We start from the raw sequence: 23,299 nt of genomic DNA, 5'->3' as shown, positions 1-23,299 counted from the left end.
AATCATCAGTGAGTGTGGGGCAGTCGTGTCGGGAGGGAATCACTGGGAGTGTGGGGGCGAATTGTAGGGAGAGGGATCACCTGAGTGTGCGGGGGATGGCAGTCGGTGGAAGGGGGTAATCATCGAAGGTGGTTGGGGGCAGTTCATTGAGGGAGGACTTCACTGGGGGTATTGGGGGGAGGGCAATTGGGGTCGGGGATCATCATGAGTGTGAGGGGGCAGTCGTGGGGGAGGGATCACTGCGAGTGGGGGGGCAGTCGTAGGGGAGGGCAATCGTGGGAGTGGGGAGCCCTCTGAGCACAGTGAGGCAGTGAGCTGCCTGGCTGACCCTGAGCCTCACCTTTGCAGCACACAGAGAAGGTCGATTTCTCGTACAACCAACTGGCCGACCCAAAGTTCGTGTTCTACGACCACAGCCTGGTGGAAGCTGTGAAGCTGGACGATGCCGCGACACACGGGTTTTTCCGGTTACTCTCGCTGTGTCACACCGTGATGCCAGAAGAGAAGAAGGAAGGTGAGCGTTGCGGAAGGCACTGATACGGCTGTCACGGCCTGTACGTCATAGCAGTGTGCTGGGCCATCATTTCCCTGCAGATGTTGGTACGGGTCCACTGGGAAATCATCTGTAGAGAAGGTGACCAGTCCCAACTTTATAGGGACAGTCCCAGTATTTGGGGCTTTGTCTTATATAGGAGCCTATTACCTCCACCCCTGTCCCAATTTTTCATGCTTGCTGTCTGCTCACCCCGTCTGCAGAGCCCTGCAAATCCGCAGAGATCCACCTTATATCCGTGGGTACCCACGCCTGCAGATGTGGTAGGGTTGCCAACTTTCTAATCAGGCAAAACTGAACACCCTTGCCCTACCTCTGCCCCGCCCCTTCTCTGAGACCCCGTCCTCCACTCTATCCATCCTCCCTCCGTCGCTCCCGCTCCCTCTCACTCACCCACTTTCACTGGGCTGGGGCTGGGGCTGGGGCTGGGGCTTGCGGTGGAGGAGGGGGGGGCTCTGGGCTGGGGCCAGAGATGAGAGGTTTGGGGTGCAGGGTGGGGCTCTGGGGCTGGGGCCAAGGGATTTGGCATGCGGGAGGGGCCTCAGCTGGGGCATAGGGTTGGGATGTGGATTCTGGGAGGGACTGAGGGTGCAGGAAGAGGATCTGACCTGGGGCAGGGGGTTGGGGTGCGAGAGGGAGTTCAGGGTGTGGGATTTCAGCCAGATGGCGCTTACCTCAGGCAGCTCCCAGTTGGTGCAGCAGCGCGGCTAAGGCAGACTCCCTACCTGCCCATGTTCCACATGGTATGTCCAGCTCCTAGGCACAGGGGCGGCCAGGGGGTTCTGCATGGTTTGCACTGCCCTCACCTGCAGGCGCTGCCTTCACAGCTCCCATTGGCTGCAGTTCCCGGCCAATAGGAGCTGTGGAGCCAGTGTTCGGGGTGGGGGCAGGGGCAGTGCTCAGAGCCTCCCCGGCCATCCCTGCGCTTAGGAGCCAGACGTGCCGGCTGCTTCCACGAGCCACATGCAGCCAGAGCAGGTAGGGAGCCTGCCTTAGTCCCACTGCGCCACTGACCGGACTTTTAATGGCCCGGTCTGAGGTGCTAGGCGGAGCCACCAGGGTCCCTTTTCACCAGGAGTTCCGGTCAAAATCCAAATGCCTGGCAATCCTAAGACGTGGCTCTATTGCTTGCCTCTTTCATAGAATCATAGAATATCAGGGTTGGAAGGGACCTCAGGAGGTATCTGGTCCCACCCCCTGCTCAACGCAGGACCAGTTCCCAACTCATAAATCATCCCAGCCACGGCTTTGTCAGGCTGGGCCTTAAAACCTCTAAGGAAGGAGATTCCACCACCTCCCTAGGTAACCCATTTCAATGCTTCACCACCCTCCTAGTGAAATAGTGTTTCCTAATATCCAGCCTAGACCTCCCCCACTGCAACTTGAGACCATTGCTCCTTGTTCTGTCATCTACCACCACTGAGAACAGCTGAGCTCCATCCTCTTTGGAACCCCATTTCAGGTAGTTGAAAGCAGCTATCAAATCCCCCCTCATTCTTCTCTTCTGCAAACTAAACAATCCCAGTTCCCTCAGCCTCTCCTCATAAGTCATGTGCTTCAGCCCCCTAATCATTTTTGTTGCCCTCCGCTGGACTCTTTCCAATTTTTCCACGTCCTTCTTGTAGAGTGAGGCCCAAAACTGGACACAGTACTCCAGATGAGGTCTCACCAATGTTGAATAGAGGAGAATGATCACATCCCTCGATCTTTTGACAATGCCCCTACTTATAGAGCCCAAAATGCTGTTAGCCTTCTTGGCAACAAGGGCACGCTGCTGACTCGTGGCCGATTGGATGTGGATCCATGCGGATGGCAGATTGGATGTGGATCCAAATTTGTTTATCCACACAGGGCTTCAGAGTGGCAGTTCTCTGCTGAGGATTCGTGGCCCTCTGAGGAGTCTGTGGTTTCAGGGGGTCCCTGCTCAAAGCCCTGAGCCCCGAGGGGGCTGATGCCTGGAGCACCGACCCTGGTATCCCCTTCGCGGAGCTCCAGGCTTTGGCCCTGCGGGACCATGGATCCCCCAAAACTGGCTCATGGCCCCCCAGGGGACCATAGATGCCTGGTTCAGAGCTGCTGCTCTAGAGGGTGCTGGTGCGGATTGGATGTGGATCCAAGTGTTTGTATCCACACAGGACTCTAATTACCTGAGTCAGTGTGTGGCTGCTCATTAGCTAGCATGGCTCTGCGGGTGCCTTGTGGGGATAGGACCCCAGGAGACTCCCAGGCCTCGTGGCCCAGGGTAAGGCTGGCCAAAGTTCAATAACTACTCCAAGGAGTGCAAAGAATCTGCAAGCAGAGCCCCTCAGAGCCGATGGGAATAAAGCCACACATACGTCCTCCCTGCTCCAGTCAGCAGAGCTGAGCTCATGCAAGGGGCGGTGCCTACTGCATCCTGACAAATGGGGGCTCATTAGTCATTGTTAATCCCGCGCTCCTGTCCCCTCAAATTCCATCTAGGGCAGAGTCCCCTTGCCCTACTGAGAGCTGTGGCAGTTCTGTCCTTTGGGGGGACGTCAATTCCAGTGCAGACAGTACCTGGGGTGTTGAGGAGGCTGAGCAAAGGAAACGTTCCTGGCAGTGAGATCCGTTGGGCTGCGGCACCTCCCAAGCAGAGGGAGATCCTTCCAGTAGATGGAGGCTAGGAACCAGTCTTGCACTGGCTCTGGGGAATGGATTCAATGGGACGTAAGGGAGCTTCTCCGTCCCTAACGTGTGTCAGTCTGTGGCCTGTGGAGGAGTGCGTCTGTGTGTGGGTTTTATTGCATCTGGTTGGTATACGGACGGACGGGAGATGAGCAGTGGCTATAGAATGCCTCAACCCTTGTGTTTGATTCACATCAGGAGCAGGGTGATGATATCCAGGACCGAGATGAACATACATTGTTTCTTCCTTGCATGGCAGGTAACCTGGTGTATCAGGCCCAGTCTCCAGATGAAGGAGCCCTGGTCACTGCAGCCCGAAACTTTGGCTTTGTGTTTCGTGCGCGGACCCCCGAGACCATCACTGTGGTGGAAATGGGAGAAACAAAGGTCTACGAACTTCTGGCTATTCTGGACTTCAACAATGTGCGCAAAAGGATGTCTGTCATCGGTGCGTTCCCATCACTCCCCTTCCACTTTTCTGCTCGTTCAGCCTCTCCAACGTGTTCTCCTTTTGCCTGGTCTCCTTTTCTGTGGCCAGCTATGCAAGGCATCCAGATACTGCAGCGATTAGCGTGATGTAAATGTATTGATAGAGTGGAAGTGTCCAGGAACTTCACTGGGAGCAGGGCCAGGTCTTCATTGTCAGAGTTCCCTTGGCATCTGGATATTAATGTCCTTACTCCCCTCCCATACTACAGGCTTCAGCAGTGCATCTGCTCAGGTCACGAGGGAGCAATGCGTCCTGGGTCTGCAGTCTGTGCCGCCACGCCTCTGTATTAAAGATGGGAGTGGCTGCATTGTCCTCCATTCTGTGCAAAGCAGGTGTGAGCCTCACCCCTGGTGGGCCGAGTTTGAATGTCTCTACACACACTTGGTGTGATGGCTTCCAAATGCCGTCACCTGAGTTTTGCAGAACTTTTGTTCCCGTTGCTTTCAGTGCGAAGTCCGGAAGGCGACCTGACCTTGTATTGCAAGGGCGCTGACACCATTGTCTATGAACTGTTGGATTCTTCCTGTGGATCCCTCAAGGAAGAGACCATGGAACATTTGAATGTAAGTGCCCCCTGCAGGGGAACCCCTCTGCAGATAACGGGAAGGGTGGGAGTCCCCTGTTCTCTGGGAGTGTCTCTGATGCCACCATTGGAGCTGGGAATGGAACCGACAGTGAGGCTGAAAAGTGGATGATCTCTAAAGCAACGCTAAAGGCCTCTCCCTGGGAGATCGGCAAATAATGTGTAACTTACCATGGAAAGGAAAGAGTTATTCTGTGAAGACTCAGGGGGCCATTGCCTGGAAAACACGTTCATCAGCTCCTTATATTCAGTTGTGTTTTGGAGTCCGGATATTCAGGCAGCTGGTAATGGGCTACTGAGCCTTTCATCTTTTTAAATACAGCCCAGGTCAGCAGTAACCTCAGCTCTGACCGTTGCTCCTAGTTTTTGTGTCTTTTGCTAGTTGCTCTTCAAATGCTTTTCTGCTCTACCTAATTCTGCTTGTAGACGTGATTTGCCAGAGTTGATGTTCTTTGCTGTTTTCTCAGAGGTATTTGACTTCCAATTTTGAAAAGGTGTCTCTTGTCTCTAACCACCTCTTTTACTCTTTTGTTTAGCCATGGGGGCATTTTTGTTTGGGGTATACATAGAGCTTGAGCCTCTATTATGGGGTTGTTAAAAGTTTCCATGCAGCTTCCAGGCATTTCACTCTTGTGACTGTTCCTTTTAACTTCTGTTTTACTAGCCTCCTTTTTGGGTAGTTCCCCTTTTTGACGTTAAATGCTACCGTAGTAGATTTCTTTAGTATTTTTCCCCTATAAGGAAGTTAAATTTAGCTCCATTATGGTCATGGTGACTTAGCTAATCACCTCTTGGATCAGATCCTGTGCTCTGCTTAGGACTAAATCAAGAATTGCCTCTCCCCTTGTGGGTTCTAGGATTAGCTACTCTAAGAAGCAGTCATTGATGGTGTCTAGAAATTTTATTTCTGCCTCTTGTCCTGAGTTGACATGTTCTTAATGAATATGGGGACAGTTGAAATGCCCCATTTTTATTTGGTTTTCTGTTTTTGTAGCCTCCCTAATCATTTCACAGTCACCGTCACCATCCTGGTCAGGTGATGGATAGTACGTTTCTGTTATACTCTTATTTTTGGAGCATGGAATTTCTATCCATAGAGATTCTGTGGTACAGTTTGATTCAATTAAGATTCTTACTATGTTTGACTCTGTGCTTTTTTTCACATATAGGGCCACCGCCATATTCCCACCTCTGTGACCTACTCTGTCATTTCTGTATATTTTGTACCCTGGTATTAGCATGTCCCACTGATGATCATCATTCCAAGTTTCCGTGATGCCTATTATACAGTAACTCCCCACTTAATGTCCTCTCGCTTAACGTTGCTTCGATGTTACGTCCCTGCTCCATTACAGAACACGCTTGTTTAAAGTTGTTCAGTGCTCCATTTGGCCGCCTGCTTTGTCCACGGCTGGCAGCCCCCCATCATCTCCTCTATGCCCCCCTCCAGTGCCTCCTGCCCGCTGGCAGACCCTGTGGATCAGTGCCTTCTCCCTGCTTCCCCCGCCAATCAGCTGTCTTTCGGCATTCAGGAGGCAAGAGAGGGAGGCTGCGTGCTGTGGGCAAAGCCTGTATGTAATGCCTTTTGTCTGGCAAAAAAGAATTTCCCTGGAACCTAACCTAAAATGATTTACATTAATTCTTATGAGGAAATTGGATTCGCTTAACACAGGTTTGCTTAAAGTCACATTTTTCAGGAACATACAACGTTAAATGAGGAATTACTGTATCTATATCCCTCTATTAATACCTGGCACTCAAGTTCACCCATCTTAGACTTCTTGCACTTGTATATAAGGTGCAATTAACAAGATAATATTATCAGTCGGGGCCTATGGTCACCCCCAGATGATACTGGCCTCTGCTGGTGCAGTGCAGAGCCCAGGGCCCAGGCAGTGGAAAGCCTCCCAGCAGGGGTTACACTGGCACAAGTGTCTGCAATCCCTGCTCTGCCAGGCAGCCTGCAATGAGATGGCATCGTCCCAGCGCAGTGAAACAGCAGCCAGGGCTGGAGGAGGAGGTGCTGAGGACGCAGCACATTCCATAGGCAGCTGCAGCTGAAAGCTGCCCTCCCCCAGCGGAAGCCACAGGAGGAGGATGGTGGCTATACCACCTGTCCTCCCCTGAGGGAGAATCTGAGCTTTCCAAAAGAGAACCTTGTTAGTGGGATGGTTACAACGAGCGTTGGGGTCCAGATATTCAGTCACTTATGCGGTAAAGGTGCAGATGTGATTGCTCATTGAAATGATGCATGCAGTGACTGTTGTTCAATGCAAAGAAAGCATGCAGTCATACCAACACACATGGACGCAATTCTGAAATTCTGGGAGTAGCTCTTTTGCGTGGGTTTTACGTAGGCCTCATCCAAATACCAGTGACATAGATGCCATGGTAATGGAAAACTTTAGATTCAAAGTGTAGGAAAACCCTTTTGATTTGGTCTTGTATGCAGGGCCGGCTACAGGCACCAGCGCAGGAAGCAGGTGCTTGGGGTGGCCCATGGAAAGGGGCGGCATGTCCGGTCTTCAGTGGCAATTCAGCAGTGGGTCCCTCAGTCCCTCTCCGACTGAAGTGGCAGTAGAACTACCGATTGTGGCTTTTGTTTTATTTGTTTTTTTCTGCTGCTTGGGGTGGCAAAAAGGGTGGAGCCGGCCCTGCTTGTATGGGCAATAGACTAGAATTAAAAATGGATCTGTTCAAATGTAGATCTGGATTTCCAGTTGCTGGTGAGTTTAAAGTGTTAGATGCAAGTTGCAGAAGTTGGGTGGGCATCTTTTGGGTGAGAGGGTGTTTGTAAATAACACTCCTTGCAGATCAAGCGAGAAGAGTGCTCCACTGCATGGACCTCACCTATCCCACCCATGTCTTGCAGGAGTTTGCAGGTGAAGGCTTGAGGACACTAGTTGTGGCCTACAAAAACCTGCAGGAAGGCTACTTTCAGGAGTGGCACAAACGTCACCATGAAGCAAGCACTGCCCTGGATGGACGGGAGGAGAAGTTATCTGAGTTATACGAAGAGGTTGAAAAAGACTTAATGGTTGGTCTTTCATGGAATCTGGGTCAAGCTATGGGCAGGCAGCTGGGAGGTTGGTTCCTCAGTAAGCAGGTCGCTATGACTTTACATGGATTGTATAACTAAATTGGCTTTGGTCATGGCAGTCCTGGGTTTTCATTGACACCTTGGTGAGCATCCAGTAGCTGGCTGGGAACAATTTTATGTTAACTTGTGTGGTTGTCTGATTAGGTGACTTGTGATGGACGAACACACTAGAGTTTGATGGAGGTGATACTTCATAGCTGCCCCTTGTATATTTCAAGCAATTGAACTATTATTCTTCCGACTTCTAAATGATGAGCTGTAACAGCCCTGTCCCGAGTAGCTCCTGGGTCCCTCTGCATTTCTGGAGGAGCCTTTACTCTGTTCTATCTGCCTGGGAGGAGAGAGGGGTGTCCGCAGACCAGTTTGTGTCAGCTTGAAGTGAGTGAAAGCAGTGACTAAACTGTGATCTGCAAGCAGGGTCCTCCTGTGAGTGATGCTGCTGCTTTTTGAGTGCCCGTGGCATTCACCTGTGCGTGCTAGCTGTGGGGAATGAATGAAAAGAAGATACGTGGTCTATCTGAATGGAAGCGATGCAGTTTTGCAATCACAGCAGCTCTTATGAAATCTTGGAAACTCTACAGCTGCTTTGTCATGCTCTCCAAGAAGGTTTCGATTTCCTGCTGTGGGCCTGAGTGTGCACCCTGTGAGGAAAGGACTCTACTTGCAGGAGGGAACTGAGGGAGGGATAGCCCAGTCGGAGAGAGAGAGAAAGGAGAATCTGGTGTGGGGGATGCTGGCAGGGAGGCCATGAGGAAGTAGGAGGGTCCTAGGTCACGCAGTCTCATGATCCTGCTGAGAGCTGAGGACAGGAGGTTTTCTGTGCAGTGTCAGGGGCCTGTAGAAGGAACTGGGAGGCAGTAGGGGAGGTCATGATGGAGAGTGGGGATGGAATCTGGTTAAGTTCAGAGATTTTAATAACACATGTTCAGCTTCATGCTGATTATATTCAAAGCAAAGGTGAGAGTCCTGGAAAAGAAGCTATTCCCATTCCCCTTCCCCTTCCAGATCTGAGCAGGCAGGCAAAGGCCAGCAGAACTCCTGACAAGGCCCATGGGGTTTCCCCACCTTCCATGTACAGTACTAGATACCACAGCTCCGTGGTGCTTCACTACAGCCATGGAGAGAGCCTGGCCACGGGAGAGCTCAGGCCTTCGTCCCATGCCCTGTAGCCTCAGTGTGTTGGGAATTCATGAACATTGTGTGCGCTCTATTGAGCACTGCTTGAGGAGGACCGAAACGCTTCCAGACGATTCAAAAGGCAGTGGAGGGCTTGCAGCTGCCTGGGTGAGAGAGGCTTTCACGTTACATCTCTGACAGCCCGGGGTGACTCAGCACCAGGCTGCTCCTGCATGCAGTGCCTCAGAGCAGACCTTGCTTATGCCAGGGCCGCCCAGGGGGGCAAGTGGGGCAATTTGCCCCAGGCCCTGCAGGGGCCCCCATGAGAGTTTTTTCAGGGCCCCTAGAGCGAGGTCCTTCACTTGTTCTGGGGGCCCTGGAAAACTCTCACAGGGCTTGGGCCCCCAGAGCTTCCTCTGCTCTGGGTCTTCAGCTGCAATTCGGCGGCGGGGGGGTCCTTCCGCCAAATTGCCACCGAAGACCCGGCACTTCAGCGGGGTGGCCTTGCTCTATGCTATGACAAGCAGGACTTGTTTAGTCTTTTTCATCTTTTCTTTTCCATTCCATGCTTCCCTCACCTGATCACTCACTAGCCGGCTGGTTATGAATAGACCGTTAAGCCACAAGGGATCTGGAGCAAACCCCACACGTAACTGACTTAATAAGATGTGGTTCAGAGATCCAGGTAACAGTCAGCATGGGTCACAGCTCTGCATTCTGGAAAGGCGAGTGTGCTTGCTGTTACATTCTCTTTGAGTCCAAGGAACGATACAAGAACAGCTGACAGAGGAGATGTCTGCCCTTCAGGATAGCAGAGGGCTCTAAAACATAGCGTAGGAGATTTTGGTCCTGAAGCGCCAGTCAGACTCAAGCACTGGCTCAGAGCCTGAGACCTGAACTCTGAGCCTCCCCCAACAGCAGGTAGGAAGCTCAGTGATAGGCTCTGCCTAAAAACCTCAGCTAGAAGCTAGAGCCAAAATCTCATTTGCATCTCATCACCACCTCCCTGGGCCACATATCACCAAGATTTGAGGTTAGTAGGTCTTCCCAGCAAGTAGAGAAAGAGACTCTAAAAAGGTTTGTGGCCTGATACATCTGTGTGGACAATATTGCTATGTGTAAGTTACCGCGCTGTGCTGCTGCAAGTGCAGGGCAGGTGGAAAAAGGGAGAGGCGTCCAGTCCTGTAAGCAGGTACCTGAGTGATTTGTGCAGCACACGGGTCGGTGGGATGATTCAGAGGCACAAGGGTAGTGGGACCGGTGCCTGGTGTGTACGATAAATAGAGCTGAGTGGAATCAAGCCTGGGCTGAGCCCCAAGCACTGTGGGTGCTGCTGGGTGGTCTACGCTCTCCTCTGGTGCTGACCACTGGGGAGCTCACCCATTTCCCTCTGTCTTTGAAGCTGCTAGGTGCCACGGCTATTGAGGACAAGTTACAAGATGGAGTCCCCCAGACGATTGAAACCCTGACCAAAGCCCACATTAAAATCTGGGTTCTTACTGGAGACAAGCAAGGTAACGGGAATGGTCTGGGACAGACACGCAGGGCTATGGGCTGCTGCCTCTGACTTTCCTCTCCTCTCCTCTCCTCAGATAGGCTGTTCCCTCCATTGCCTGCATCCTGTTTACTCAGGCAAAACTCCATGGGTCTGAATGGTCAGACCCACGGTGAGTCCTGAGGCTGTGGGCACAGACAGCCCCCGTGGGCACTCCAGGCTGTCTCGCCACCCAGGAGAGCAGGCCTTTGTGATAGATGGTCCCTTACCCCAAAAATCAAAAGCACTATTCAGGTTACTCCCAGCCCCAAAGTCACTTACCCCAGGCCAGTGGTGTCTTAGATCTCTCACCAAAGACAGCGCTTGTAGCCAATCCTGTAATGAACTAGTTAAAAGTTTATTCACTAGGAAAAAGAAATTAGAGTTGTTTACAAGGGTAAAGCAGGTAACAATGCACATTGAGTTACAGTCCTAGGCCTGGTCGACACTACACGCTTACTTTGGTATAATTACATCACTCAGTGGTATGAAAAATCCACCCCCCTGAGTGATGTAGTTACGCTGACCTTACCCCCCAGTGTAGACAGCGATATGTCAGCAGGGAAGCTCTCCTGCCAACATAGCTACTGCCTCTTGTGGAGGTGGAGTTAAGCCGGTGGGAGAGCTCTCTCATTGGCTTAGAGCATCTTCACCAGACATGCTACAGCTGCACAGTGCGCCGATGTCAATCTGTAGGCTGGACCTGCCCTTAGGTTCCAAAAAGTAACAGAAGCTGCTGTAATGTGCAAGCGCTATATGTCCTTAGGAGTAACCCAAGCTAAGCAGCTTGGGGATCCCTTGCTTATGCTTGAAATACTGCCCTCTCCAAATGCCAAGCAGCATGGTGATACAGATCCTTCTGGTCGGGGATTTTACTCCCTTCCCCCACAGTTCATGTCCTGTAAGGGGACATGGGTTTGCATACTCCATGGGTGTGCGGGGAGCAATCCACAAAGTCTCCTGTCCACTGATGTCCCCCAGTGGTTCATCTGGTGTCTATGGGCGTCCTTCTGTTGGGGAGGAGACATCCCTAGCGGTTCACTGGTATGTCACATGTTCCTCTCCTGACTGGGGGTTTCCATTGTCATAGCAAATGCTTCTATAGCTATCAGGAAAACCCTTCCCTATTCCCTATAGCATTGGGTGCAGCTATTACCAGTGAGATCAGTGGCGGCAGCAACTTGCACGCAGTTCATAAAGGCCAAATGCTACACACTTCCTTAGAAATGTAACATCTGTTCTAGCAATGCTCGCGCACAGGGGATCCAGGTGGGTTCCCAGCTGCGCATGTGTCAGTGTTTTCAGTGAGACCTAGTGGCCTTGGCCTTGGAATGAGCTGGCACCTGGACTTACAGCAGCATTTGTCTGTGGAGCTTCGTTTTCCCAGCAAGAACTAAACAACAGATGGAACCACACACCCTATAACTGCCCCTCTGGTCCTTACAACCCCCCCACCTGCATCTGGCGAGCTGGAGAGATCGTTTCGATTACGCCTTTCTTCCCCAAAGAGGCCAAATGGCTTTTTGGACTTCAGTCAGATTCTTAGCTAGTGTAAATTGACATTGTTCCTTTGATGTCAGCAAGCTCAGGATCTGGCCATTTTTTACCTTCAGTCCTGCTGAAATCCAGCCACTTCTCGGGCACAGGGCTGAAGGCAGCACTTGGCAAAGCACAGCAGGCAGGAGAAATGCCGTCCAAGGACATAGACCAAAAGGCTCCTCAGAAGTGCCCTTGTATAATCAGTGTCCATGCACAGCAGACGACCCACACGCAGTAAATTGCATGGGAAAGTCAGTGCATCCACTTCAGCAGCATAAAGAGCTGAGTCTCTTGTGCCGAGATGTCAATCTCTGTGGCCCTAGGAAGCCCAGTCATTGTGAGCCTGGTTCCTTTAGAACTGACAGATCTGTGTGGCCCAGGCCTCTCTCTGCTGAGATGCACAGTACTTATCAGTCATGGAAATGGCCCAAGGAGCATGCAGGGTGGCTGGGTAATCGACGTCATTCCTGTCTGAGTGAAACTGTTGATTTTTCCAGAGACTGCCGTGAATATTGGCTACTCGTGTAACATGCTGCATGATGACATGAAGGACGTTTTCATTATTGAAGGCAACACCTCTGAGGAAGTGTTAGAGGAACTCAGGTAAACAGCCAGATTGTGCATCACCATGTGGTATGTTTGGCATAGAGAACTGGAGGGTGTTTGTGCCATTCAAGCCTTCTATCTTCATAGGACCATAGACATGGAACAAAGGACCTCAGTAGGCCATCTAGTCCGGTCCCATGCACAGTGGCAGGACTATGTATTATCTAGATCACCCTGACAGGTGTTTTTCTAACCTGTTCTTATACATCTCCAATGACAGGGATTCCACAGCTTCCCTAGGCAATTTGTTCCGGTGCTTATCCACTCTGATGTCTAACTTAAATTTCCCTTGCTGCAATTTAAGCCCATTGCTTCCTGTCCTTTCCTCAGCAGATAAATATGTACTTACAGGCTATTATCATGTGCCGCCTCAGTCTTCTGTTCTCCAGACTAAACAAACCCAATGTTCTCAATCTTCCCTCATAGGTCATGTTTTCTAGACCATTATTCCTTGTTGTTGCTTTTCTCTGGGCTTTCTCCAATTCGTCCACATCTTTCATCTAACACAGTTCACCAAAAGTGAACTTTAACTCTAGACCAGCTGTCTCTGAAAGGTCTGCTCTAATTCAGCCAGCGGAGATGGGCTTGATGCAGGGATCACGGCATGAAATTCTGTGGCCTGTGCTATGCAGGTCCGACTAGATGATTATGAATTGTCCATTCTTGCCCTAAAATTGATGTAAAAAAGGAAACAGTTGACCACTCTGGATTGTCATGGGCCAGAGGGTCTGGGGTCACAATGCCTTCAGTTGTGGACATAAAGTGGTTCTCACTGCGCCAACAGGTCATCCTTGTTCTGGTCCCGTAGCTGGATGCTTTTCTCAGCTCATCTGTAGGGAGGAGCCAGGTGGAGCCCTGTGATCTTGGGAAGGAGAGGGTGGTGGTCAAATAAGGAATAAAGAGATTGTTTTTAATGTCTGATGATGGGGGCCTAGGTGGGGGGCCGGTGTCTCAAAAGGCACTACCTGATGGGAGGGGTAAAGGTAGTTTGAAACCATCTTTGTGCTTCATGGATTCTGCCTGCTCCAGACAGGGCCGCTCAGAGGATTCAGTGGGCCTGGGGCAGGGCTGGGTCTTTGGTGGCAATTCAGTGGCGGGTACCTCTTGAAGGGAAGGACCTGCTGCCGAATAATGAAGCGGTGGCGGTAGAGCAGCCTAAGTGCCACCGATCGTGGCTTTGTTTTTTCCTCTGCCGCTTGCGGCGCTTGTACTCACCAGGCGGCGCTCCAAGGCTTCAGCACCATTTCAGCGGCGGGTCCTTCAGTTGCTCCGAGTCTTCCACTGCACTGAAGGACCCACCCCTGAAGACCCGGAGCGAGTGAAGGGCCCGCTGCCGAAGTGCCGCCGAAGACACGGAGCGAGTGAAGGGCCCGCCGCCGAAGACCCGGAGCGAGTGAAGGGCCCGCCGCCGAAGTGCCGCCGAAGACCCGGAGCGAGTGAAGGGCCCGCCGCTGAATTGCCCCACTTGCCCCCCACTCTGGGAGGCCAGTACAAGCTCCAGGGGCTGCTGTAACTTCCAGTGGCCACCCCACAGCTTCCTATGGCTACTCTGCATCTGCCCCAAGTAACCCCTAGGCTGGGTGCTTCAGGGGCAGGGAATCCTAGGGCCCCATGTCCTTGCCAGACGCTGCTCTGTCACTAGAGGAATTCTCCCAAGGCCACTCCAGCCCTGTGTGCTGCCAGAGTCCTTCCAAACCCTCTGCAAGGAGAATGATACTAACAAGGGGGAACATGGTTTTCTTTAATAAACCTTGGTTTAAGCAAATAACTTACATTTGTTTCTGTATTTTTAAGGACTGCAAGGAAGAAAATGAATCCGGATTCCTTCCTGGACAGTGATGAAATTATCAAGTTTGAAAACCCTTCCACGAAGTCAAGGATCTTACCTGAAGAGCAAGCGAACGGGGAGTATGGCCTGGTTATTAACGGACATAGCTTGGTAAGGATGGTTTGGAGTGCCTGCTGCTGCCAGCAGTGGAAGGCAGCACCATTTTTGCTATGGCTAACTGCACAGCATCACATGACACATTGGTTTGTGTGCATGGAGCGACATTATTGACAGGGGCGGCTCCAGGCACCAGCGCTCCAAGCGTGTGCCTGGGGCGGCAAGCCACGGGGGGCGCTCTGCCGGTTGCTGCTAGGGCGGCAGGCAGAGTGCCTTCAGCGGCTTGCCTGCGGAAGGTCTACTGGCTCTGCGGCTTCGGTGGACCTCCCGCAGGCAAGCCTGTGGAGGGTCCACTGGTCCCGCGGCTTCAGCGGACTGTGGGAGGTCTGCCAAAGCCGCGCGACCAGCGGACCCTCTGTGCTTGGGGTGGCAAAATGTCTAGAGCTGCCCCTGATTATTGAGGCTTGCATATAACGTTTTGTTAGGTGAGGTTTTGGTGCACTGAGGCTCTTTTGGAAAGTGGTAAAAGCTATTGCTGTCAATAGCAGGGTAAAACCGAATCATGAGAAGGACTCTCCAGCTGAGCAAGCCTGCTGCTGCTGATGGGAGGGACGCGGGGGCGTTGGTGACTCACACTTACTGTTTTTGGAAGAAAGGAAATCCGGGCTGCTGATTTGCTGCCCTAAGTGGAAAGGGCAGCTGGCCTGCTGTATGGCTCGGGGGAGGAGGGAGTCATGTGGATTCCCTCCGTGAATGTCTGCAGAAAAGACATCAGAGCACAAGAAGCACATTCTGTAAGCAATGGGAAAAGGCAGAAATGTGTCCTACCTGCCAAGCAGCGGCGGAGGGATGAGTTTCTGAGCAGGCGGCCGGTTATCGTTGTTGATTTCAGGAATGGAAATAACACATCCTAATAAAGTAAAAGGTCAACAAGGGGAAGGAAGATTTATTTTCTTCTTCTTTTTCTTATGACCAGTTCTACTAGGCTTTTTCAAAGCCCTCCCAATTGTATTTCAGCCCATATGGGCCGTGGATTTGTTGTGGGGGGGTTGGAGGCGGGGGGGCTTGGAGCCTGTAGATCAGCCAGATGAATTTTACGTGAGTCCTGGATTTGGCAGGAAAAGGAATTATGGAGGGTCCATTGAGGAATGTTCGTAGAAGTTGATTAATTGTTAGTTACAGCATGTTTATAATTGTAATAGAAAGTCAGTGCTGCAGGGTCTTCTCAGGACACAAGCCCCTACTCACACCTTAGGAACTGAGCCAAGAGTGAGCAGAGATTCACCCACCAAGGTCAAGAGGGCAAACTCCACTAGTGTCACTGCTAGTAATGAAAAGGGGGAGCTTTGATGATAGAGGCCATTATCATTGCTGCTCAGAAAATCTCATCCCAGCTCTTGTTCTTGGCCTGGTAGCTCTTGTGGGCGTTGTGCCTCCCCAGCACTTCCTCTGACACAATGGGTTAGTTATTTTCCCTCCTGCTGGTTCTGTGGTTTGGGCTGGCGCTGTATCTGGGCTGACCTCACTTTCACAGCATGTTCTCCTCTGCTCCACAGGCTTATGCACTAGAGGGGAACTTGGAGCTTGAGCTGGTGAGAACAGCCTGCCTGTGCAAAGTGGTGATCTGCTGCCGGGTGACCCCCCTGCAGAAGGCACAGGTAGTGGAGCTGGTGAAGAAGTACAAGAAGGCCGTGACCCTAGCGATCGGTGATGGGGCAAACGATGTCAGCATGATCAAAAGTAAGTCGAGGCAGCCCAGCCAGCTCTCTCCTGATGTGTTCATCCTCACTGGCACGCAGCAATGCCCACTCTGCAAGAAGCGTGAGAGCTGCTCTGCTAGTGCAAGGCTCTCTAATCTGGAACTTGTCCTAGATCCAGATTCTTCTGTGCCGTGGTCGCATCACAGCTACCAGCAGCCAGAGCTATCAGACAGTCTCAAAGGCAGTTGCTTTCACATCTGTCTCTCTGCACATCCCTCTACTTGAAGTCAAAGTAGACCCTGATCAATAAAATTGTGCCTTCATCCCCATTAGGCACCATGGGGTCTTTGAAACCTGGATGTATTCCAGACCTATAAACTTTCCTGCCGTGGTCAGATTCCTTACTGGTGCAGTTAAGTGATAGCTTGCACACCAGACTGTGTCTGAGGCCTCAGCAGGGTTCTTCCTGACTCCGTCACCTTATCTTTACACTAGGAACACCTGAGCCACAATGTCCCAGTGCTTCTAGATATCTTATTTCACTAGGCAGGGAAAGAACATGCCCTCCAGGGAGTTTCCCAAGTCACCTTCCTGCCATGTGCAGTAGTAGTTCTAAAGGAGAGAGAAGGTCCTTCACCTCATGCTCCGACCACTCCAGGCTTGTCGTCTCAGTGAGAGATGTGGCTCCATGTCAAGGTACCAGAGCTGAGAGCCATTTCTGGCCTGTGAGGGTTTTCTCCCCTTCATAAATCCAAACCTAGGTTATGATGGACAGCATTACAGCCATGCGTTACCTGGACCACCAAAGAGGGGGTTGCTCTAGCCAGTTGTGTTAGGAAAATTTCCCATTCATAAAGTTCATTGTCCTCACAGGATGGGTCCAGTGTCTCCTCCACCAGGGAGAGAAGACACATGGACAGACTCTTAGAGCAGAATTGACACTCGACTGTGCAAGGGCTCTATCAAGGGCTCCATCTTGTATTATTTTTTTCTACAAGGGGGCAAATCCAGTTATGGCCTTTCCCACCAGAGTTACTGTGCTTGCCGATGGTTCTGATTCACGAGCAAGCAAAACTGAACATCAATATTGCATTTGTTTCCTGCACCAAGAGCAGGAACTTCTCTACATGTTACCCTGGATTGAATGTAAAGGGATTTCCAGTGTTGGTTTAGTTGGCAGGGCCGGCGCTTCCATTTAGGCAACCTAGGCGGTCACCTAGGGCGCCAGGATTTGGGAGGGCAGCATTTTGGTATCTTTGGCGGCAATTCGGCGGTGGGAGGTCCTTCCGCGCTCTGCGTCGTCGTTGGCAATTCTGGGGTGGGTCCTTCACTCGCTCTGGGACCCGCCGCCGAAGTGCCCCGAAGACCGGGAGAGCGGAAGGACCCCCCCGCTGCAGAATTGCTGCCAACGACCGGGAGCGCGAAAGGACCCACGCGTAGGACGCCAAAAACCCTGGCGCCACTCCTGTTAGTTGGTACCAAGTTGCCATCAGTAGCCTTGGCAAGAGACTGGCAATTTTGTCATTCAGTATTGTGAATATGAGATTAGTATCTGAAAGTCCTGCTTTCCAGACCATTTTATCTCCTGCCTCGGAGATGAGTCAGAGTCTCCACCAAGGTCCAGAGTTTCTCTGGTCAACAGCCGGAGTCTGGATAGTGGACTCTTGACTAGGAGCGTTTGTACTGAGGCCCAAAAGATCCTATTGGAAAGCAGGAATCTTTGATCAGCTAAGCCTACTCCAAGAACTGAGAGAGGTTTCCCCATCTGAGCAGCTCTCAAGCAGGTGGGCCTGATAATGGACTCATTGGCCATTGCATTTGGCATAGTTTAAAACAACAACAATTCTTTGATTTCTGCCAGAGACACTTTGTCACAATCAGAGATGGCAACTATCTCTTGTCACCCTGGAGTTACCTGCTCTGTGACCAGGTTGGTCTGTGTATCTCGAGAGCTATCTGAGGTGGTTACTTTGCTGTGAGAGCTGCGGAAAAGGAGACCTAATTCTCCATTGCAATGCCTGGGATGTGCAGCAAATCTTGCGGTAGAATAGGTTCATTTGTCTCACCGGAGGGGTGTTCCCTTCCAGCATGAACTAAGGGGTGGTAATTTTTATCCTTGTAAAGCTCGTAGGTTCCATGTAAACATTAGTCAGGCTCTATTTGGTACTAAGTCTCTGTGAAGATGCCATTCTTGATAGCCCCGCGAGTTACTGAGATACCCACTAAGGGCTGATCTCCTTTCAGCTGCATGCTTACAGAACAGGTGGGCCTGCCTGCATCTCCAGCTCTGCAGTATTTGTGCTTTCCATCTCTTTCAGACCTCTAGCTTGTCTGCATGTCCTGAATGTCTCATACTTGGCATGCTCAGAGAATTTTACCATGATTTTTGTGTGGCCAAAACTTATCCACAACTTCCCCAAACCCTATAGCCAGCCATGGGGCTGACACCAGAGGAGCCAGTCCATTGTGGTCAAAGATTGTCCATGTAAAATGCACTGTTTAACCATTACCATGACCGGGCAGTGGTTCAACTTCCTGGATTTGTCAGAGTCCTTGTCTAGGAAAAACGCAACTCCTGTGACATGTCTTCATTGCAGCACGTGGCATGACTGGCACCAGAGCTATGAACATGCTTTTAGCAAAGCTTCCCCTCGTTGTGACTTGTTCTAGGGAGGCAGCAGTTCGGTCACCTCTGTTTTCTTTTCTTTTTGGCCCTTTCACCTGGAGCAGATGCTCGTTTTGGTGCCCTGCTGCCCCTGTTTGCCTGGAGCTGCAAAGCCTGGGGCATCACTGCTCACTTAACTCCCACCAGGGGAATGTGCAGAGGCCGCTCAAGGGAGAAATGGAGGTTACTTACCTGGTACCAGAGTTCCTAGAGATGGAGTCTGTATTCACACTCCTTATCCACCTTCCCCACTTCGGAGTCCCGGGCTAGGAATTCCTGACGTAGTGGAAGGAACTGAGGCTGGTTGAGGCCACTCCCCCTTCATACCCCCAGTACCCACCAGGCTGGGAAGTGGACGGGAGTGGCTCCAGTGGATGCTGCTTTGCAGAAAGTTCCAGAAACTGATAGCGCAGGCAACTTGATCCCACAAGCAGGACTATGCAGAGCCCATCTCGATGAACTCAGGTTACAGATAAGTAACCAAGTCAGTGCAGATGTTCTGCTCTGCTTACAGGCCACATTCTGCTCTCACCCACCTAGCCCTGCTGACTTTAGTGAGAATGACAGAGGGTAGAGCATGACCCTCCCTGGGCAAATCTCTGCTCCCAGAGCTAACAGCTGATCTCATTCTCATGTTCTCCTCTCCCGGCATCCATGGAACTATCATAGATCTCTCCAGTTTGGCTCCATCGTGATCTTCATGAGGCATCACAGGGCTGGTAGCGATAGAATGAGACCCATTACTGGCCTGCTCAGCTAGGACGAATGGGCCTGGAGAGTGTAGCTCATGCTTTCGCCCCTAGGCAAGGAGACCCGGAGCAGGGTGATGGGGGCAAGTTGCAGAGCTGGCACTAGGCGGAAGCGGACGAAGCAATTGCTTAGGGCCCTGAGCAGATCATGGGGGCCCCTATTCCCTCGTTACTACAAGAACTTGCCTGTTTTAGTACTGGGGGGAGGGGATATTCCTGCCTCGGGCCCCCAATATGCTAGCACAGCCACTGGGCAGTTGGCACTGTCACAGTCTGGGCGGTTCCAGCTCGGAGCGTGAACAAGGATGTCAGTCTCCAGGGCTGCCACTCGGATGCCTTTCACCAGCAAGACGTTCACCTGGCCAGCAGAAACAGCCACTCTGTTCTGCAGGTGTCTGGCAGCCCCAGATCAGAGCTGCGTGAATGGGCAGGTTGTGAAGTAGGTGTTCCCTGGGTGGGGAAGTTCCCTGATCAGTTCCCAGCTGGGTACGTGGCTAGCAGGAGTTGCTGATCTTTGTGGGTTTGTTTTAGATATTCCCTTTTTTTTTTTGTAAAGACTCAGGACTGAGTGGGTGCACCCAGAGTGGGTCTGTCAGTGTTACCCTTGTCCTACCCAGTCCCTCTGCCCGTTTCCCACTCCCACTTGTTATGGGATTGCAGACCCTTGGGGGCAGCCCTCATCCCAGGAGCCTCTGGGCACTCCTGCAGTGCAACTAATAGCTGCTGATAGGCCTGTGAGGAGTATGAAAGGAGACAGCTTGGATGCCTGTTAATGTTCTGTATAGTTTTGTGTGAATGTCTCAGCATCCCCTTGTGATCCATGGGACCCCTCCCGGTCATGCTCTAAAATTCAGCCATCTAGTCACTGACAGGGCTGTTTCTTTATTTGGTGCCTTATGACTATAACAATTCCTCACACTAGATTTAATTAAAGTGAGATTATTCAAAAGAGTCTCTTGTGAATCTTGCTCATGTGAATTTATACAAATTGATTAACTGGGGCCTTTTAAGAAAGAAAAGACTAAGTGCGGAGCTTCCAGGGAGATGATAGGTCAGGCAGACAGTCAAGAAAGAGTAAAGAAAAGCATGTTACAGTGATCATTAGAAAACACCACCACCACGAGAGGATGGGGGCTCAGAGTTCTGCTCGACTCAGTATTCCACAGGAATTTCCAAATCCAATCAACCCCCAGCCATCGAGAACAGTGTCATTAGTTAAATCTCTATCGTTAGCTGTCATATTAAACATACGTCTCTGTTTGATAAATGGAAGTGATTATTGAGGCTTTTCTGTGTAATGTTTGAACTAATACTGCCCACAGGCTGTAAGACAACTCAGGCTGGTTTGTACTAGATGGGCTGTTGGTCGGACCCAGTATGGCCGTTCTTGTGTTCTTAGTGTATAGAAGCATATTATGCACCTGGGAGAATGGGAGCGACCATGCACACTCACTGCATTTAAACACATCTCAAAGCTCATTTTCTAGCAATGGCAATATGATAAAGTGAGTTTGTGCTGATGGAAAACATTGACAGTCAAGGAAAAGATTCATTGTCATTAGCACATAAATGAACTCACCTGTTGGAAATACATAAATTAGTAGTCGGAAACCAATCTGTTACTCAGCAGCCTGCAGTGTGACTGGTGGGCCAATTGTGTTCTGTGCAGGAATGTCCTCTGCTCAAGTGCAGGTGTGACCCACCAAGACTACATGTCCCAGCATGCAGTGGGTGGTCTGATAAACACCAATGCTAACAAAGCTCTGGTATTGATCTGGATTCTCCTCCTGTTGCAGCTGCCCACATTGGGATCGGGATCAGTGGCCAGGAGGGGATGCAGGCTGTACTGTCCAGCGACTTTTCCTTTGCACAGTTCCGTTACCTGCAGCGCCTGCTCTTAGTCCACGGACGATGGTCCTACATCCGCATGTGCAAGTTCCTCAGATACTTCTTCTATAAGAACTTTGCCTTCACGTTAGTTCATTTCTGGTATGGATTCTTCTCCGGCTTCTCTGCGCAGGTGGGCCAGTTTCTGTGTTCCTGTCACGCTGTATATTAGACCTTGTAATAATCCTTTTCCTGCCCGAACGTCTTCCAGCAGAGGAGCCCAAAGCACTTTACAGACAGAACGGACGAACCCCTTCTCGTCCCGCTGTAAGGAACTCTGGGGAAGTCCAGTTAACCCCCTTTTACTGATGGAGTCACTGAAGCATAGAAGGGCTAAGGACCAGCTTTGAGTGCCTACATAAAGTTCACAGTGTGGTTCTGAGTGACTTGTCGGAGGTCACACAGGGAGCCAGCGGAACCCAGCGTTCCTGACTCTCCGTCCTGTGCACAAAAGTAGCTTCTTCTGCAAAATACAGCCATGATGAGACAAGTCAGCTCCTTCCTTGGGGCAAACATTGCTCTTCTGTTGTCATCATTCCCAGTGTTTCTGGTTGGGATACTTCTTCCCATTGGCCCTGGTAGTAGATTTCCCTAGCTGATGTTCTCACCCGTTCGCACGCTTCCATTGACGACAGAAGGGAGGTGCTCAAGGCCTGCTTAACGCCACAGCCATCCAGTGACATTTTTCTCTGGTGTCACGGAATTTCACATGCTCACCAGGATTTTGTGAATTGATGTTGATGTAAAATTATCAAGTGTTTTGCAAATCCGGAAGCAGGGATGGGGAGGCCGTTCCATTCATGAGGGAAGCACGTGGGAAAACCTGCCAGAAGGGGGAAGGAAGCTCACGGGCTGGTTCACATTGTGGGCAGGGGAGGGGTGTCAAGGCAGGGACCTGGCTGGGCCCGAAGCAGACGCTGGGGCAGAGCTGGGCAATGCCATGGCTGCCTTTGTTTGTTTAAGCAACAGGCCACAAAATTATTTGAAGCACAAATCTCTTGTGGATTGTAGCTGCCTCCCGGGAAAGTCATGTGCTGTGACCCACCTCCCCTGCACCTGTGCACTTAGTGCTGGCTACAGGCCAGGGAACCTGCAGGTTTCACAGTAGCACAGGGGAAATGCAGATAATGTGAAAATGTTTGGCCAGGAAAATGCCCCGGGGCTACAATGCAGCGTTATTGTGTGTGCTGCTAATGGAGCAGAGAGCAGGTTAGTATTTCTCCCAGCACGCTTCTGATATACGGCTCAGAATGCAGCCGGCTCCTGCACCTGCCTCAGATGCAATTTCTGCTACTTCTGCAGGGGCCTGTGATGGATCACTGCTGCCTCCTAATGGCTGTCATACAACCCTGCTGCCAACTCATAAAAAACAGAGCAGTGGTTCTCAAACCGTGGGTCATGACCCCATTTTAATGGGGTTGCCAGGGCTGGTGTTAGACTTGTGGGGCCCAGGGTCGAAGCCAAAGTCTGAGCTCCACTGCCTGCGGCCGAAGCCCAGGGTAGCAGGGCTCAGGCTTTGGCTTCAGCCCTGAGCGGCGGGGCTCAGGTTACAGCCTCCTTTCCCCCCTCGCTGAAGCCTTTGGGGTTCAGCTTTGCCTCCACCCCACCAGGCTGTGAGGCTCAGGATTTGGCCCCCCCACCCAGGGCGATGAGGCTTGGGTGGGCTCAGGCTTTGGTTCCCGCTCCTGGGTCTTTTAGTAATTTTTGTTGTCAGAAGGGGTCACAGCACAATGAAATTTGAGAATCCCTGACTTACGGTACGTCCAGACTACCCGCCCTATTGGCGGGTAGCGATTGATTTATCAGGGATCGATATATTGCGTCTCATCTAGACGCGATATATCGATCCCCGAACGCGCTCCCCATCGACTCCGGAACTCCACCGGAGCAAGAGGCGGTAGCGGGGTCAACGGGGGAGCTGTGGACATCGATTCCGTGCCATGAGGACCCGAGGTAAATTGATCTAAGATACTTTGACTTCAGCTATGCTATTCATGTAGCTGAAGTTGCGTATATTAGATTGACACCACCCCCCTAGTGTAGACCAGCCCATAGAGGACCAAAGAAGTGCCATCATGGCTCACCAACAGAGTAAAAGAAGCTATTGAAAGCAAAAAGGCATTATTTAATAATTGGTAATCAAATCCTACCGAGGAAAATAGAGAGGAGCATCAGCTCTGGCAAGTCTTGGGTACAAGTATAATTAGGAAGGCAAAAAAGAATTTGAAGAGCAACTAGTCAAAGAC

General features: G+C 51.2%; 1 protein-coding gene across 2 annotated transcripts in view; it reads left to right on the top strand.

The window, feature by feature from the left end:
* Positions 1 to 23,299, top strand: part of LOC116820472 (phospholipid-transporting ATPase ID-like) — a 119,415-nt gene that overhangs the window by 77,692 nt on the left and 18,424 nt on the right. The window contains exons 15-23 of one of the 2 annotated variants that reach the window (XM_032772957.2): positions 349 to 514; positions 3,459 to 3,647; positions 4,137 to 4,252; positions 7,145 to 7,309; positions 9,891 to 10,002; positions 12,059 to 12,164; positions 13,962 to 14,106; positions 15,609 to 15,792; positions 20,963 to 21,186. In XM_032772957.2, the coding sequence (XP_032628848.1) occupies positions 349 to 514; positions 3,459 to 3,647; positions 4,137 to 4,252; positions 7,145 to 7,309; positions 9,891 to 10,002; positions 12,059 to 12,164; positions 13,962 to 14,106; positions 15,609 to 15,792; positions 20,963 to 21,186 (1,407 nt within the window). Of the gene's footprint in view, positions 1 to 348; positions 515 to 3,458; positions 3,648 to 4,136; positions 4,253 to 7,144; positions 7,310 to 9,890; positions 10,003 to 12,058; positions 12,165 to 13,961; positions 14,107 to 15,608; positions 15,793 to 20,962; positions 21,187 to 23,299 lie in introns of those variants that run through there. The other variant, XM_032772960.2, reaches the window with a different exon arrangement.

The sequence above is a fragment of the Chelonoidis abingdonii genome, chromosome 6 (assembly GCF_003597395.2).
Source record: "Chelonoidis abingdonii isolate Lonesome George chromosome 6, CheloAbing_2.0, whole genome shotgun sequence".
Taxonomy (NCBI): Eukaryota; Metazoa; Chordata; order Testudines; family Testudinidae; genus Chelonoidis; species Chelonoidis abingdonii.
This window is presented reverse-complemented; position numbering and strand designations above follow the sequence as displayed.